Source organism: Sarcophilus harrisii, chromosome 2 (genome assembly GCF_902635505.1).
Source record: "Sarcophilus harrisii chromosome 2, mSarHar1.11, whole genome shotgun sequence".
NCBI classification, from domain to species: domain Eukaryota; kingdom Metazoa; phylum Chordata; class Mammalia; order Dasyuromorphia; family Dasyuridae; genus Sarcophilus; species Sarcophilus harrisii.
The window spans coordinates 375,357,065-375,375,670 of NC_045427.1; the positions used below are offsets into that span (position 1 = coordinate 375,357,065).

The 18,606-nt window shown below is 36.5% G+C and overlaps 1 protein-coding gene across 4 annotated transcripts in view; it reads right to left on the reverse strand.

Moving 5' to 3' along the window:
* Window positions 1-734: 734 nt before the first annotated feature.
* The window catches only part of FGF1 (fibroblast growth factor 1), a 138,114-nt gene continuing 120,242 nt past the window's right edge, over window positions 735-18,606 (reverse strand). For 3 of the 4 annotated variants that reach the window (XM_003756690.4, XM_031953467.1, XM_031953466.1), the window contains exon 5: window positions 735-4,744. In XM_003756690.4, the coding sequence (XP_003756738.1) occupies window positions 4,550-4,744 (195 nt within the window). In that variant the 3' untranslated portion in view covers window positions 735-4,549. The remainder of the gene's footprint in view (window positions 4,745-18,606) is intronic. The other variant, XM_012551522.3, reaches the window with a different exon arrangement.

The following is an 18,606-nucleotide window of genomic DNA, read 5'->3' on the forward strand; positions in this document are numbered from 1 at the left end:
CAAGACAATGAATATCAGAACCTGAAATTCTCAGGCTCCAGAGTTGTTTCTATCATTTCTCCCATCCTGACCCTCCCACCAGCTGCCAGAAGAATAGAAACTCCCTGAGAACAAGAAACCATTCTATTTTTGTCATTATGTTCCTTAGAAAATCATACAAACACTATTCCAGTTTAATGGATTTATAAAAAGAAAAAGTGTAATCTAGGTTATAGGAGTAATTTCTTTGCGGGTGGGTGGGATGGGTGGGAAGAGAATGGGCTCCCTGGAATATACTTCTTTGATCATGGTTCTTATTTTTCGGTCATATCTGACTCCATTTGGGGTTTTCTTGGCAAAAATACTAGAGTGGTTGCCATTTTTTTCTCCCAGTCATTTTACAGATGAAGAAACTGACCCAAACAGGGTTAAATGACTAGCCCAGAGTTATACAGTTAGTAAGTAAGGTTGTTTTTGAACTCATATCTTTCAACCTTCTATCTACCTAGTTGCCCAACTGTGTCATCTAGATGCTTTATTTTTTAGATCACAGATCCTCAAAGCCACAGAAATTCCCAGTTTTCAATATATGAATAAAAGTGATGAATAATATATGAATATGTGAATAAATACATGAATAAAAATGATGCCCCAAAAGGTGTTTCTTTGAGTCAGTGATGCTGAGAAGGATCCTTTAGTGAGGAAGTTAACTGGACATTACATACAAGAACATTAAAGGCATTCTCAGAGAGTCATTCTGTTATTGAACTTTTATTATCTTTGGTAAGATGCTGAGCCCTACAAAATGGAGAATCACAGGAGACCATGGCTAAGTTTCACTTGCAGCCCATTAGCTATATATCAAGTATGTTTCTAGTGAAGCTTAGGTCCTGACTTTCATACCTTATTTGGACTGGTTATTTTCCCCTCATTCAAGGAAAGCTTCTGTTTTAGCTTCAGCCTGTACCCCTAGCTCTGGTCAGCTGTCTTACACATGCTCACTATTGGTCCCAAAGGGGCCACATCTGTCACCACTGCTGGGGGAAAAATAACAACACAAAACAATTGAAACCCCAAAGGTTCCTGACAAGTAAGTAGGACAAGAGTGTCAGACAATACCTCATTAAATTGATTCACAAACAGGGTCACATTATAGACAGATCAGGGAGAAGAATACACATAAGGGAAATAAAAAATAATGGGAGGGGATCCAGCCTTAATAACAAACCAGAGAAAGTTTCAATTGGATCAGGAGAGGAAAGAGCCAAGCACAAGGCCACTAAGTTTTGGCACATTTTCTTTTAGGAATTAGAAAATTCTCTTCCTAGATTGCTGACACATTTGCACAGTTGATGTGGATACTATGGTACACTTTGACACACCATTTGAAGATCTAAGAGGACATTATACTAGGGGATAACATGAGGTTTTTTCACTGATAGAAGTTGCTGGATCTTTAGAGAATGGGACATCTGGTACTCAATTTCATTTCCTCAGCCAACCGAGTTAAATGAATGAATCAGGCCACTGATTTTTACATAACAGAAAGGAAAGGATCTGCAATATGTTTCTTATATAACAAGCATCATGCCCTGGGAGAGCTTGTAATGGCAAATTTTGGTGTTAGTGCATGGTGAGTCATTCTAGTCACAAACCAGCTAGGTCACATGACTTGGCAAACAAGTCCCAAATTGTTGTCACCCCTTTTCCCTATAGGTTTTTGTTAATCATGAAAGCAAACTGAATCACTTTATGGAAAAACTCCACTTCTGGGCAGTGGAGTCTTAGATACTGTCAGGATGGTGTCTTGGAAACAGAGGCCCTGGGTTCAAACCCCATTTTTGCTACTTCCTAACTATCTGATCCTTGACCCCTGTGGGCCGCGATACATCATCTGTAAAGATGAGAGGCCTCTCAGGTGACCTCTGGTTTTCAGTCTATAATCCTATGATTTTTCTAACCATAACCTTGTTCCAGAGCAGAATCAAAAAAGCAGCATTACTGGATTATTGTCAGCATCACAATGGTTCTGTGACAAAGAGGGTCTGCTTCTAAAATAATAAACTCCTTTCCTATCAGTTAGCAACAGTGCTTAATGTTCCTTGGATTAAATTCAACAATAAATCATTACAGACTATTAGAAATCCCTTGAATTTCCTGTTTGGATAACTTTTATTCTGGCCAAGGTATAAATGGCAGAGAGAAATCGTTGAGGATTGCATCATCCCTAGCTACTTCATGGAGTTTGTTAATAAGATCAAATGGGATAATTGATGTGAAAGAATAAGAAGAGATTACAGAAGGTAAAGGAGTGTAGAGTGGCATTATTAATTACAATCTTAGCCACTTCATTTGAATTATTCAGCAGCACTGTGACTTTAAACACCTTTTCAGGGAGCTGTAACTTTTCTTTCTAATCTCAATGTGACAGTTCTGTTGCCAAGGTGTTTTCTCACTTCACATTGGCACCTGTGATGAAAACTTCAATCAAACTTTGCTCAAGGTCCATAAGACCTTGCTCAAAATTATGGTGTTGTCTCCTCTGTCTCCTCCTTTTTTTCTAATAGAGAATTCATAGCAGCACAACAGGAAACCAAAGACAAAGAAGAGAAACAAACATCTTCCTTTGTGAATAAATGTAATATGAGTTATAGAGAATTGACTATCATATAATACAGCCATCATCCTTAATGAGTGAATATTAATGAGGTTTAACTGTGGTTGGTCTCTAGATAGTTTAAATATATGATGAAAACATATGCTCTCAATAAATAATGTGGAATAGTAAAGCTATTAACAAGTTACCAGTATTGTAAGTCAGAGATGAGATCTATTTCTACTAGTTCGCTGGCTATATGTTTTGAGTTTACTTCAAGCAAGAAGCATATTAATAATAATTGAAATATGCTTTCCTTTTGGTAAGATAGTAGCTAGAGTTGTACCTTTTGTGAGATGTGCCTTTATAAGGTCTCAAGATACTGTCCAAAAGGCATCTATTTCACCATTAGTGGAATACTTAAAGTCAGTATTTTTTTCTACAGCAGAAACTAGTCACAGGCCAGTCTACAGCCAGAAACAGCCTGGCAGAACTAGAATTAGCATGGGATAACTAGGATATCTCATCTTAGGAGGGAGGCATTCTTATTTAGAACCAGACTTTTGCTCTTGGGTATTTCTCATCCCTACTCCTTCACTTCTTTGATCAACCTACCCCAAATATCTTGCCACTTTATACCATACCCTCAGCCACTCTTGAGCCAATATGACATTAATTAGAGTACACTGAGCCTGGGGACAACCAACAAAAATGTTATGTTGATAGTTGATAGAATGATTGGTTGAAAGGGAGAAGGTCTCTGCAAAGTTTCATCGAAATTTCAGAACTTAGAACTATAGTTCCTTAGCTCTCTTCTGTTCAGTCATGGTGTCTTAGGGCTCCCAACATCTCTACATACTTAAGTCTACAAACTATTTGTAGTGGAAAAAAAACACTGAATTTGGAATCAGGAACACAGAGGTAAATCTTGCCTCTATTCTTTACTAGCTATGTGACCTTTAGCAAATTACTTAACTGCTCTAGAGGTCTCATTTTCCTCAAGAAGTTAGACTAAATGACTTCTAAGATCTTCTCCAGCTCTATAATCTCATGACCTCTGCTCAAAAAGGGTAAAAGACTTCACTATATAATTACTTTCTCTCTCCTCTTTTCTAAACTCCTCCTATTTGATGGCCCCTGCACAGTTTATCTCCCCTTTGTGATAATCTACTACTTAATTGGTCAACTCTTGTTTCTCCTGCTTTTTAAAATCATCCCTAGCTCATACCCAACCTAAAACTTCATTGGTATCTGCTGTTCCCAGCAACATTCTTCTCAATACCTTGGGAGGGTGAAGAAGCATAAGGATTTTTATCAGCTAATTCTTCTCTTCCTCCTTCTCTTCCTTTGTTCTTTCTACCTCAAGACTCTCTTCTTTCCAGATTCTTGACCGGCCTTTCCCAATTGCAGCCTGTCCATATCCACTTGATTCTGCCTCCTTGATCCCGCTTTCTGTGGGTGGCCCTCCCCACCCCAATCTTCTAATAAGTTACTCTGCTAATATTTGTGGGGTGTTAAAAGGAAGAGGGCACTGAGCCAGGTGTGTGGGGAAAAGAGCAGATGGGGTTTGCTCCCTCAGAGAGGAATTGTATGCAGTTACTAATGACTCATTTGGCAAGTCCCTTAACACACTTCATTTGGCCCCATGCATGCACCTTTGCATTTGAGAAGCCGATCCTGCTGCTGAGATCCACATAACAACGGAAAATCAAAACATAGCCTGGGACAGCCTGGCCTGTTGGCCCTAGCAGCATTTTGGTCCATTTGTGCCAATCTTTACTAGTGCAAACAGCTTTGCATAAGAGGGACTAAGAATTTAAAAGCACAAAGCTTGCAAGTAAAAGTGGCTGTCGATGTCAGGGTCAGGCTAGCCAATAGGCAAAGGGACATTTGGGGATCCAGAAGAGAGGGAAGGAGGTGTTTGAGACTCCTGGGATTGTTCTGGAGTGGCCAACACCTGATTCAGATTTTTTTTTACTCAGAGGACACAGGGAGGGGAAGGAAGAGGATGGCTTTCTGGCCATAGTGAGTCCTGGGACCTCTTTTGCAGCTTCCATTTTTCTTGAGGCCCACAAACCAATTTTTCTCCGCATGCTTCTTTGATATGTAGGTGTTGTAATGATTCTCCTCCAATCTCTCCAGGAACAAGCATTCTTCAGTGGGTGTCTGCTGTAAAAAAAAAAAAAAAAAAAAAAAAAAAAAAAAAAAAAAAAAAAAAAAAAAAAAAAAAAAAAAAAAAAAAAACAGAAAAATTAAAGTTATTAAAAAAATACCTTCTTTAATGTACTCTGAGATCTGTATTATTTGCTTCCCAAATCCTCTATTCACTTTAAATTGAGACTGTTAGTGCCTCTCCATAGATCACAACAAATTAAGGGTTGACAATTACTTGATAAATATTGGCAATGCAGATAATTAATTTGGGTAATTCAGGTCTTTCAAAAATATTTATGCCTGAACACCTTGGGAAAAATTGGAGAAGAAAGAGACATTGGTTGTCCAGGTAATTTTGGCTGTTATAAGACTGATTCAGTCTCAGTTCAGTTCAACTATCCATGTTGATATAGATATTCTCTGATATTTAGAAGCTCAATAGGAAATTGTCAACTTTTTAATTATTAGTTTCATTTTAAAATGAAAAAGTGATGGAATCTTGAGTCCACTAGTGGTTAAAAAAAAACAGGTACCATTATTATCAATACTGTTTTATCTCTTTTGAAACCATATGATTGACAGGATATCTATTTTTATACATGTAGATTATGAGTCATATTCATTCTAGTTTTTAGACTGAATAGTGTAGAAAACAGAAATCCCTTGAGGATGTGAGAGACCAAATTAAATTTTTTTCAATACTTACTTTATTCTTATGTTTTATATTGGGCTGTATCTTGATTAAAATATTAAAAATCTAGGAAAAGAAGAAATACTTTCTTTTCTAAACCTAGGATAATTTAGACAAAATACTATTAAGGGAGGAGGAGAGTCTAGTCTACAGTAGTTTGCTCCATATGTAGCATTCATTAAATGCAAATTTGAAGTTCCCTTTGGAAGGAAAATGGAGAAATGCTAACATTTCATCCTGTTGAATTTCATTGAGAGGTCAGATTTGTATAGAACCTTAGCATCATTACTATGAATATAATTTACTATACAAGACTATAGACTTAGAAAAGGCAAGAAATCTAGCTGGATTGAAGTTGCTTTCTAAAAATAAATCTCTGACATATAATCTCTATCTCTAACTCTGACCTCTCTCCTAATCTCAGACTTTCATTTCTATAAGATAGGGCCCTTTCCAATTCTGAGATTTGGGGATTCTATCTTTAGCTAGATATCCCATTAACACCTCGAAATCACCAAGTCTGAAAGCAACCTTTTTCTCTTTTTTGCAAAATCTGTCCCCCCTCTTGACTTTGCCTTTTTAATAAAAAGTAAATTTTAATTACAGTCTAATACATTTCTAATCCTCTCCCCATCATAGAACACAAAAGAAAATAGCCAAAGCTGACTAACAAAAAGCTAAGTTTGACACAACGTTCTGCCCCCACAATTACATACCTGTCTATGAAAGGAAGAAATCATCTCTTATCTGGACCTAATATTGGTCACTGCAATTAATCTAAATTCAGCTGCCTTTTATGTGATATTAGTTATTGTATATAATTTTAACCTGATTCTATTTACTTGACTTTATATAAGTTCATGCAAATCTTTCTTTAAATCTCAGAATTTTTAATATTTATTATTTCGTATTATTTAATATATTCCTAATATTCTATTATATTCATTCTCATCATTAGTATATCTATTTCCTAATTAACAGGCATTTATTTCCTCTTCAATTGGTTGTTCTGTATTGTTTTGGGTTTTTTTGCTACCACACACACAAAAAATTGCTATTATAAATATGCTCACATATATGGGATGTTTTGGGGTTTTTTTTTTGCTTTGGGGGGTAAGGTATATGTCCAATTATAGGATCATTGCATCAAAATATATGAATAATTTTAATAATTTTTCTTGAAAAATCCCAAATTTTTCCTCCTGAGTTTTAAATCACTATTAATTGCACCATCAATTATCTTGACATTATTTTAGTCCAGAGATGTCAAACATATAACCTTCAGACCACATGTGGCCCACACACTTTTGAGTGTTGCCTGAATTAGATCAAAATGTAGTTGCTACCTGATTTTAATGTGCTGCTGTAGTAGTAAAAAGTAAATATATAAATGTGTGGTTTTCTACATCAATAATGGAGTCACAGGAATCTATACATATAGTTTATTGATTCTGTTTCTATTTGACTTTGACTCTATACTATAGACTCCGACTTTCTCAGATTACACACGTGATAAAATTCAAGACTTGTCTAAATCTTGTCAATATTTCTTCTGTCTATCTACTCCACCAGATTTTAGGCCATTGTTGCCATCTACATAAATCATTACAATAATAAAGGAGGTAAAAAGACTCATATGTGTAAAAATATTTGTAGCAGCTCTTTTTGTTGTAACAAAGAATTGGAAAATGAGTAGATGCCCATCATTGGGGCATGGCTAAATAAGTTCTGGTATATGAAGATAATAGAATATTATTGTTCTATAAAAAACAATAAACAAGTTGATTTCAGAAAGTCCTGAAAAGATTTATACAAACTGATGCTGAGAAAAACAATCAGAACCAGGAATACATTGTACATAATAACAGCAAGAATGTGCAATGATCAACTTTGAAAGAATTGGTTCTTCTCAGTGGTTCAGTGATCCAAAGTAAACCCAACAGACTTTGGACAAAAAATGCCATCTGCAACCATAAAAAGAACTAGAGATTGAATGTAAATCAACACATGCTAGGTTCACTTCTTTGTTCTGTTTTATTCTCTTCCATGGTTTTTCCCTTTTGCTCTGATTTTTCTCTCCCAACATGATTCATAATGCAATGTGTATTGAAACTCAATAAGTTTTAAAAATAAATAAATTGTTTGGCATATAAAAAACGAAATAATTATAGTAACACTCTAACCAATTTCCTTACTTATAGATGTTTCCTCCTTCCTCCATCCTTCAAACATTTGCCAAATTAATCTTCCTAATCACTAATTTGATTATAATATGACTATCTTCAAAGCCCTGAAATGGTTCTCTGTCTCCTCTCCTAAGCAAGACATCATGGTACAGTGGGAAAAGTGTTGGATTTACAGACAGAGGACCTGAGCTCTAATTGTGTTCCTTTCCCTTACTGTGTAATTCTGGACAAATTATTTATCCTATCTGGACGTTAATTTTTTTATTTGTAAAATGAGGGAGTTGAACTGGATGACATAAAATCTATGGCATAAAATCTGTGATCCTAAGAGAAATACAAAAGTCACATTTTAGGGAAAATATTGATAAGCTGAGGAGTATTCTGCAGAGATCAACCAGAATGTCAAAAGATTTTGAGTTTCTGTCATATAATGATTGGCAAATCATTTAATCCTGTTTGCATCAGTTTCTGTCAAATGATCTGGAGAGGAAATGACAAACCACTCCAGTATCTTTGTCAAGAAAGCTCCAAATGGAGTCATGAAGACTGAAGCATGACTGAAAAATTCAACCTTGTCAACAAGTATTGGAAAGCAGGTATCTTTATAAGAAGACTGGAGGGGCAGGAAGAGCAGACTATCTGTCTTGAAATGTCTGGAGACCTACCAAGGTAAAGTGATGTTAGATTGCATTAATTTGGTCCCAGAGAGCAGAATTGGAAGCAGTGAGTAAAAATTGCAAAGATGCAAATTTAGGCTTGAGATAAGAAAAAAACTTCCTAAGAAATATACAAAGTAGAATTGGCTGTTTAGAGGGATAGGATTCCCTCTCATTAGAACTTTAGTCAAATTGTCAGCTATGTTAAGGAGGAAATTCTTGTACAGATTTGGTTTGTTCTCAATGATCTTTCCTCATCTTCATTTACTGGCTTCCTTAGTTTCCTTTAAGTCCCAACTAAAATCCCATCTTATTCAGGAAAATCTTAAGAAAGATCAGATCAAGTTTCATTCATTATTACAAGGAAGAACTGGATTAAATATCACTATACCTACTTTAACACTTCAAGAGTCAGTGATTCATTCATATGTTGATGGAGACCACAACCCTGCCAGACTTTAGGAAAAGAGTTAAATGAGTTGCTGTGGCTAAATAAGATTAATCCCCTATGGCCAATCCCTTGGTGGAGAGGTTCTCTGCATTGATCTGGGTGAGCCCTCACTCAACTTGGCCATTCTGGTTTACTGAAAACCTGCTGTAGCTTATGCTTCAAAGAACATGAAGAAAATGCCACCATGAAAGATGACTTCAGTAATATTGACCCATTGTTTTACTGTATGTAAGTTTCCTGTAACTTGGTAATTTTCCCCATAGCTTGCCATTTTTGTTCTATGCTTTCATAGTTTTTAGCTGCAAATACCCTTTGAAAGTCTTAAGAGCAGAGGTTCTTAAGTCTTTTGAGTCATGATCCTCTTTGACTGTCTGGTGAAGCCTTTGGATCCCTTTTCTGAATAATGTTTTAATAAATATATAAAATAAAATACATAGGATTACAGAGGAAACAAAGTATATGTAAGTAAAGTTGTGAGGTTTTTTTTTTTTAACTCTCAAGAAGATTGCAGGCTTGCTTGGAGATAAAAGGGAAAAGGAAGAAACTGTGAGTCCAAATCTTCTGCCTGGGCCTGAGAAAAGGAGAAACTAAGTAGAAAAGTGGATTGTTATGATGGAAGAGTAAATGGGCACATCTCTGTAGCATGTGATAGGGAAAAGCAAGGGCTGAATGCCAGAAGTAATCTTTGACTTCGATTTCCTCGTCTGTAAAGTGAGAGAGTTGAACTAGATGTCTGCTAAAGTTTCTTTAAACTTTAAATCTCTGATAATATAATCCTATGAAATCAGGTTAATAATAGTTTATAGTTGTATGACACTTTCAGTTTTGCAAAATGATTGACAATTATTCTCATCTAAGCCTCAAAATAAATCCTGTGAAGTTGGTGCTATTATTATTTCCATTTTATAAATGAGGAAACTGAGGCTGAAAAAGGATAAATGCCAGGGTCATACATCTAGTAAGGGTCTGAGGTAGGATTCAGATTTGGAGCTATCTACCTTCCTGACTTAGATTTCTATAACAAAGGCAGAATTGATGGGGATAGTTACCAAGAGCAACAAAAAACCCTGCTAGGAAAGCATAATTTAGGGGTTGGAGAGCTTTATTGGCAAATTGGATATAATCCAAGATATCCAAGATGTCTGTTAGCATCATTTCCACCCTCTCCTTTCTCTGATCTTTGACTCAGAATTATTTCTCTTCTACTATGATACAACCCAGATGTCCCTAATTCCTCTTGCCCTAGTGATAGTTCAAGTGATAGACATTTTTCTCTCTGATGATTTTATCTGCTACACTTGCTACAGTGACAAGAGTATCAGGTCTGGGAACACCCAGGTTGGAATCCCAGCACTGACTATGACTACTAATATCACATAAGTTAGCTGGGTTTCAATTTCTTCATCTGTGAAATAAGATCTGTAAGATGCCATCTAGCTCTTAATCTTATGACTCTATGAATCTTAGCACTGAAAAAAAGTATGAGGATTCATCTATAATAATTTGTTGATTTTACAGAGAAAGGAATAGAAACTCAAATGTGTGATCACCAGGCTTTCAAGAATTTGTCATCAAGCCAAATACTTGCTTTTTAATATATTCACTAAATTTGTTTGTTTTTTCAAAAAAAAAATGCATGTCAAATACCTTTTTAAATTATTTATAACATATATTTTATGACCGGAAACTTTTTGTACAATTTGTTGTTCAGTCATTCAATAATGTCCAATTCTTCATGATGTTTGTCTCTGGTCTGTCCAAGTCAGCCCATTTATTCACTCAACCAGATGCAAAGCTGCTCAATCAAAATGGCTCTTAGAGCAATACAATTCATCTTTTCATTGAACTAATTCAACAGGATTCCACAGCTGCAAAGCCCCCTTCCTTCTCCTTCTCAAGCTAGAGGGGGCAGCAGAGAGCAACAAGCACAAAATGAAAACTTTATTTTGCTCTAACTCTAGGTGGTGAAGAAGGTCATTAGCAGCTAATGGGACTCTTGGCCAATGAAATCAATGATCTGAAATCAATGATCTCTGAATAATTCAGCTGAAACCTTCTCTCAGCTGCCTCTTTCCAGGTGCCATAGTTCCAATGGAGTAGCTTTTCATAACCAAACCCTGCTTCCTCTCTTTCTCCCGCTTTCAACTAAGGTTCCTTTTCCCTTGTTACTGATGCTGCAATAGCTTAGCCTTCATCTTCTGTGCTCAGTGATATAAACAGGAGCTTCCTGAATATTAGTGACTCACCTTTCACAAGTCACAACTGCCCCAATTTTTCTTATCAAATTTATAATCTTTAAAAATCATACTCAGGCTCTAAATATTTGACTTCTCATTTTCTTATTTTTATCCTTTTTAATCACAAAATACGGATTTAAAACATGCATATGTAAATTATAGAAGGTGCCTATCATTCCTTAGTTCTAAAGTCTCCAACAAAGGAGCTTATTTCTTTGGTGCCCTTAAAACTGTGTTTCTTTACCAAAAAAAATTTCTCTAGACTTCAATAAAAAAGAAATCTTTCTCTACTTCTTTATAAATGTTCAGGGTGATGTAATGGATGGATTAAAGTTAGTAAGATCTATGTACAATATGTACAGATACATACTAGCTATGTGACCCTGGACAAGTCACTTAAACTTTTTAAGTCTTCCAAAAAAAAGTACTTTGTGAATTGTAAAAGTGCCATGTAAATATTAGTTATTGTTATGGGATAGGTAGGTGGTATCGTAGATATAATATTGGATTTTAAATCAAGAAGACCTAGATTTGAATCCTACTTCAGGCAGGAGTTTGTATTCATGCCTTCAGGAGTATATAGATGTAATTGTTGTTTCCAAGTCTTGAGAAGAGCTTGGACCTGCTTGCACCTGGAGCCTATTGCTACCTATTGTCTTGCTGACACTAGAAGATTCTCAGAACCTCTATTAAATGCCTTCTTTACTGGGACAAATCTGACTCAATATATTCCAGATTATATTGCCATTTCTATGATTAATACACCCTTTTAGGTGAGTAACTTTAGGGAAGTGACTTAGGCCCTCTCAGCCTCAGATCCCTCATTTATAAAATGTGCATAGTAATATATTGCACCTATTTCCCAGGGATGTTATGAGGACATATATAAAGTTGTGAGGATTACATATATAAAATGCTTTGCAAACCTTAAAGTATTATATAAATGTTATCTATTAAGATATCCTTGCCCAAGTAAGGCATCATTCCTCATTATTAACTATCCAAGAGCTAAACAATCCAACAAGATCCAAATCTTCAACTCCATAACACAGATAATTTTCCTTCCAAAACTGTCCAAAATCCCATGTATTTCTTCATAAACTTATTTTAAAATAATACTCACACCAGGAATCAAATGTTCATAAAAGCAGCAATATCTTACATCATTTGACAATTTAAAAAATCTTTTCTTTTACACAAAATGCCCTCTTTGTCATTAACTGCTCCTCTTGAAAAAGATCTCAAAGAAGCTGAAAGACTTACAACAGCATGATAAAGAAAGTTAGACATTGTATAGAGAAAAATTGGGGAGTGTTAGATGAGGGCAAGCTCGGTGTGAGTCAGCAGTGTTATTTGGCATTCAAAAAAGCCAAAATGATCTTGAACTGCCTACAAAGAGATGATGTGTCCTGAATGATCATCCCACAGTACCCTGCCCTACTCGGAGAAGGGAAACCAAAATAGTAAGAGATTTGAGACTATATCCTAAGACAATCAATTGAAGGAACCAAAACCGTTTAGCTTAAGGAAAGGTTTGAGAGAGGGTCCAAGAGATCACTGCCCCAAGAGCAAAACTAAAATCAATTGGCAGAAGTTGCAGAGAGGCAAATTTAATTTCATTGTAAGGAAAATTTTCCTGGCAATTAGAGCAGTCCAATGTGAAATAGGTTGCCTCAAGAGGAAATGAGTTCCCCTTCCCTGGAGGTGTTCAAACATAGAATGGATATTCACTTGCCAGAATTATTGTAAAAGCTTTCAGCTAGAAGATTCCTAATATTCATTCCCAATATGAGAATTATTGGTTCCATTAATCCTGGCTAATATTTGCTAAATATGAGTTCATGGAAAAGTCATTGTTTCCCAGATATAAGTTGTTTTTCAAGTCTCCACAATTATTTGGTGATATTTTGTTGAAGAATATTTTATGCCTCTGATTATGTAATGATGAGGATGATGATGGTGGTGGTGGTGGTGGTGGTGGTGATGATGAGAGAGGGATGTTTCCTTGGGTGGACTCCATGTTCCCATTATACTTGATCCAAAAGACAGCTTCACTTATTAGAAGGAAATTCTCAGGACTACGCTTCCAAAGTAAGATTTGTCCCAGTAAAGAAGGAATTTAATAGAGAAATTCTGAAATTCTTTCAATTTTGTCAGCAAGACAAAAGGTAGCAATAGGCTCCAGATGCAAGCAGGTCCAGGATCTTCTCAAGACATGGGAAGAAATAACAACCACGTCTATATCCTCCTGAGGGTATGGAGACAAACCATGAAAGCTAAGATAGCATGAGGAGGGTTGGTGGGAGATGCAGAAACTTGGCCTAGAGGTACTTCCCAAGAGATTAATTCCCTAACTGCTCTAATAAGATTTAAAGGGACTTAATAAACAAAGACTACCATAGAAACTAATCCTTAACACCTTGTCTTGAATGATATGTCACTTTCCCACTGTGTCAAAAAGACAGAGAGATTAACTTGGGAACATTTATGACCTGATTTAATTCCTTTTTATTTACCTTGCATTTGGTCTTAATTAAATGTCTTTTGCTCTTTTGTCATAAATTATCGGCATGGTCTGGCAAGGTATAATTGATAAAGAGCTGGGAGGTGAATTTTGATAAATTCTGACCATAAACAATACATCAAACCTTGGAAGTATCAAGAGTCTTATTTGGAGAAGTCTACCACAGATAACTCAGGTTTCTCTCTGAAGTTTATAAATCATCCCCCTCCAACACTCTGTGAATTAGGAAATACAAGTATGGAATTTATCTTATGAGGTATGACTCTATGTCTGGAAGCAGCTGGGAGGGATTTCCCATAGAGAAGCCAGGCCTAGTGATATCTGATTGAGAGAATATAGAGAATTCTTGTAATTGGTTCCTAGTAACTATGGCTGGCAATAACTGGCAACTGAGAGGAGAACAAACTCTTCTTAGAGGAGCCTCCTTTCATGGTTTATATTAAATGCATTATTGGAGCCTGCCTCAGGTTTTGAACTTCTTTTTCACTTTGCTTTTTCTTCCAAAGTACAGCAAAGATTGTGTGTGTGGCTTCTACTTTTACTACCTCCATCAAGAAAAGTTGATGGCCACTTGCAGCAGAAGCAAATGAAAGTAGTAGATATCTTTGAATACAATCTGTGAGGAGAGATGGTAAGAGTGAACTTTTCCCAGTAACACTTGTGGCAGCAACTGGGGCACAAAAGAGATGCCCTGCAGAAATATGGCAGAAGCAGAAATAGCTAAGTATATGCCCAACTTTTGAGAGTTACCTCATAGACTTAAGAGTTCCTGAGTTTAAGAGTTTGAGACCTAGAGCTTTAGAGAGGTATGTTCTGATGTTGTATATTCCTTGAAGAAAGAAGAAAGGAAGGAAATAAGCATTTATTGGGCACCTCCTATGTGCTAGGCACTATGTTAAGTGCTTTACAAATTGTAAAGGGCTGAAACTCTGAGTTGATGCACTGGGATTGGACAACTGAACACTTAAGGCTAATTACCTTTAGCATATGCTTGGAAAATGGCCCTTCCCACTATTCTCTACTGGTTTGATCTTTTGGTGTATACAGAGAATTGTGGGAAGGATTAGGGGGTGGAGTAAGACAAGCCAGAGTCACTTTGACAGTAGACGACGAGAAGGGAGGTTGTGGAGATCCCGTGTCCATCCCCTTCACTTCTACCCCTAAAGACCAAGAATAAAGACCAAGGACTTTTGCTATCCTGACTCCCGCTGATTCTAAGGTATCCAGGGTGCTAAGTCAGTCTTCACAACAAATGGTATTCATTTGGTCCTCACAAAAATACTGGAAGGCAGGTACTACTATCATCCACATTTTATAGTTGAGGAAACTGAAACAGACAAAAGTTAAATGACTTGCTCATTGTCACAAATTTATTAAGTATTGAAGGCCATATTTGAACTTAGGTTTTCTTGACTCTGGTCCCAGTGCTTTATTCACTGCACCAACATCCTGCAAGAAGATAATCCAAATAGTTCCTTTCCAGTGTCCAACTAGAAGAACAAAGCTAATTAATTATTCAGATAATAGTGGTCTAAAAGAAAGGGGATTATTTGTTCAGTAGTTTCTTATTTATTTATTTACTTACTTACATTTTATTTATTTTAGGTGGGAAACAGAAATGGCTGGTGCTGTGAGACTAGAAAGGATTGAATATGACTCTAAGGGAAAAATATTTTGCTATTGTATCTGAATATTACCTTGAAAATAATCCAAACCCAAATTCAGTTCCCTTCTGGAACTTAAAGTAAGGAGAGAGTTGAAAGGTTATTAAGAGTTTGGGGGGGGGGCTTCTATGAGTTGTTTTCAGGGCCATGGTAGGAAGTTTTTAACAAGTGGTTCTTCAGAAAAAAAAATGTGCTCACAATTAGTAGCATTACTGACATTTTCTCCATCACTTTCTTCAATCTACACAATCAACAAAGCAATAAATCAAGCCCTGATTTGTAGCCTTTGCTGCTTTCTGACAATTAATGAGAGCCCACTGAGCTGGCTCCAACACCCCTAGTCCTTTGCATCTTATGCTATTTTCACAGGGGCAAAATAAGATGTCCCATAACAGATAAACATTTTGTACCTAGAGTTACTCTATGGGCAATGGAGAATATGAGAATACAGATATGAGCTATGCCATGAGTATATTTTAAGATTTTCCTAGAGCACTCCAGCCAAAGAAAATAAATAATCCTTTGAAATTAGGTCTCTGGGATCAAACCTGATTCATGTGAACTCAGGATCAGGTCTCCTTGGGAAGAAGAAATGCCATTTCATCATGCACTAGTCTCTTGTTTTTGAGATAAAGGGATAAAATGTCATTCATCACACTAGATTTTCTGCCTGTTCTCCCTCAGGAGAAGCAGAAACATTTCATTGAGCACCAGATTTCTCCCTATTCTAGGGAAGGGGCAAAATGGCCTGGTCTAAAAATCTATATGAACTCATTCAAAAATGATCATTTAGTGATTAATAAATTTCCTTCTCATTAGAATTTCCCTATCTCAGTGATTCTGCCCCCCCCCCACAGCTGTTATTATTCAAATCTCATTCTCTATCCCTCTCTGTCTATTCCCTTTTTCCTATTCCCTTCATACCAACCTCCTCCTCTACAATGTTTCACCTTAAAACTACTCAAACCTTCTACTGTGCTTTCTGGAATACCTGCTCCATAAGTAATAAACTTGCTTTTATCTTAAATCTTTTGGCTTTTACATTTCTTCCATCTTCTGACTATCACTGAGCTCTGATTTCCCCTTAATGCCACAGTCTCCCTGGACCTTTCTAGTGCTGACTGCACTTTAACTCAACATCCAGCATCATCCACTTATTAGTCAAGGTAGGAGAGTTAAAATGTTCCTTTGCTTTTCATTGCCACTTCCAAGTTCTCCCTCTGACACCATTACTTAGTGTAATTCCTCTTCCTTTGAGATTTACTCCAATCCATATGGACCACTTGCCAAAAATCCCATTAGCTATTATGACCTCTATGACCTTGCCTTCTTCCCTATATGAATGCAATGCCTAATAGTCTTTCTCTCCTCTTTAACTCCTATCTTCATACTATGAAACTTCAACATACATATTGATACCCCCTCAAATTTCTAGACTTCATGGTTCTTCAACTTAATTTCATATTACCCACTCTCCCATCCTATTTCAGTCACATACAAAGATAATCTATCTTTTGTTCTAAGCTATGTGTTCTTTTTCAACTTTTTTCTTACTAAACTCTAATTTCATCGATTGATTCATTTTAGTAACACTCTTCGTCTCTTGTAACCACTCTTTTGTCCTTAGAGGCAAGTTATTTCTTTATTCAGAATTTCTTCTTATAGTTATTATAGAATTACTCTCTTCATCTGAGTTTATCCTTTGGGTTTCTCTTAACACTTAATACATCTACATTATGCTTGGTGTTTTCTTCTGTTTATTCATATTGCCAGGCCAGTGGAAGGGACTTGTTCAGTATGTATTAGTTTTTTCCTGTGCCTTTTGTAATTGGTATTACCTGAATGGAGTAGCTGATATTTGCCTTCTGCCTCAATCTGTGGTTTCTGTCTTAGTATCTCAGTGGTCCATTGCAGATGTTGGCCAGTTCTATTTCTGTCTTTGTCTCCTTGCTTTGTCCTCTAATTGGAAGTTGGTTTAAATCTCTGGTGTAGCTCTGACAGATCCCAGTGAAATTATTGGAGCTCACACCCATTGTGGGACTCCTGCACAGCAACCTTTGTGCTAGTACTCAGACACTGAATTAACTGTCTCCTGCTATAGTTTCCATGATCCAAATAATGCATAGCTAGGTCCTGTTTCCCTGAGCAGCTAGCTAGGAAGCCAGCTTCTGTCCATTGCTTTTATTTTGGCAGAACAGGGTTGGGACATGACTTCAGGTCCCCAATTACTAGAGCTCCTACTGTCCTGTGACCTCCCTGTTCAGTGCACCAGCTGGCTTCAGATCTGTTTGCAAGAGATTGTGCTGCTATTGCTGGCATAGTTCTTATCCCCCTCCTATGCTGGCTTTATCTCCTTAGCAGAGTGTCTTCTGACTTCCCTGTTATGATCCTTTTCCATGCTAAGGCTAGTTCTGCATTTGCCTGAGTCTCTGATGGCTTCTCTGGTATGACCCCCCCCCCCCAGCTCAACCAGCTTCTATCAGCTTCTGGTTTTCCTTGTTATGGAATTTTGCAGTAGATAAAAGAATTTAATTGTGTTTCTTTTTTCCTCTCTTTTTGATTGGTTTTCCTTTCATATATTTGCTGGGAGTTTTGATTTCTCTCTCTTTTTTTTTTCACTCTGCTATCTTAGCTGAAAGTCTTCCCTCTACCCTTGACTTAAGCATTCTTAAGTCTATTTTTTTTAACTCTTTTTCTGCTCTATGGATCCCAGTCCGATCTCTTATATGAATTGTGATCTAAAATTCCTTTTCATTCCTTCTATAAATCTAGTGCAGTAATCTAGGCTACTTTCAAATTGGAGCTTACTTAGAGGTAGCTAGGTGGCACAGTATATAAAGCCTTAGATGTGGAATCAGGAAAATCTGAATTCAAATCCAACTTCAGCCACATGCCAGCTTTTTGACCCTGCTATTTGTCCGAATGTCCTCATCTATAAAATGAAGATAATAATAGTACCTACCTCAAAGGATTGTTATGAAGATAAAAATGAGTTAATGATTGTAAAGTACTTTGTAAACTTTAAATAACTATATGCTAACTATCATCATCATTATTATTTAACAAAACTTCAAAGAAACAGGGTGGAGATGGTTAGAGTGAGGAGATTCCTTACAACTTTCTCTAATGACCTTAGGTACCCAGTAAATCAACCCGAGAACAAAACTGAATAGGACCAGGAAACTTGTGAAGTTCACTTTTTTTGAAGTACTTCTCACTAACAACCAAAATTATTGAAGCTGTTAAGTGATGTAGTGCATATTATATGGGGCTGAAGTCAAATCTAGTTCAAATCTGGCCTCAGATACTAGCTGTGAAGCCATAAACAAGTCACCTCTGTTTTCTCCATAAAATGGGGATAATGATAGCACCTCTTTCCTAGGGTTTTTGTGAAGATCAAATGAGATAATAAATATAAAACACTTAGCATAGTGTCTGGTACAGAACAAGCACTATATAAGTGTTAGT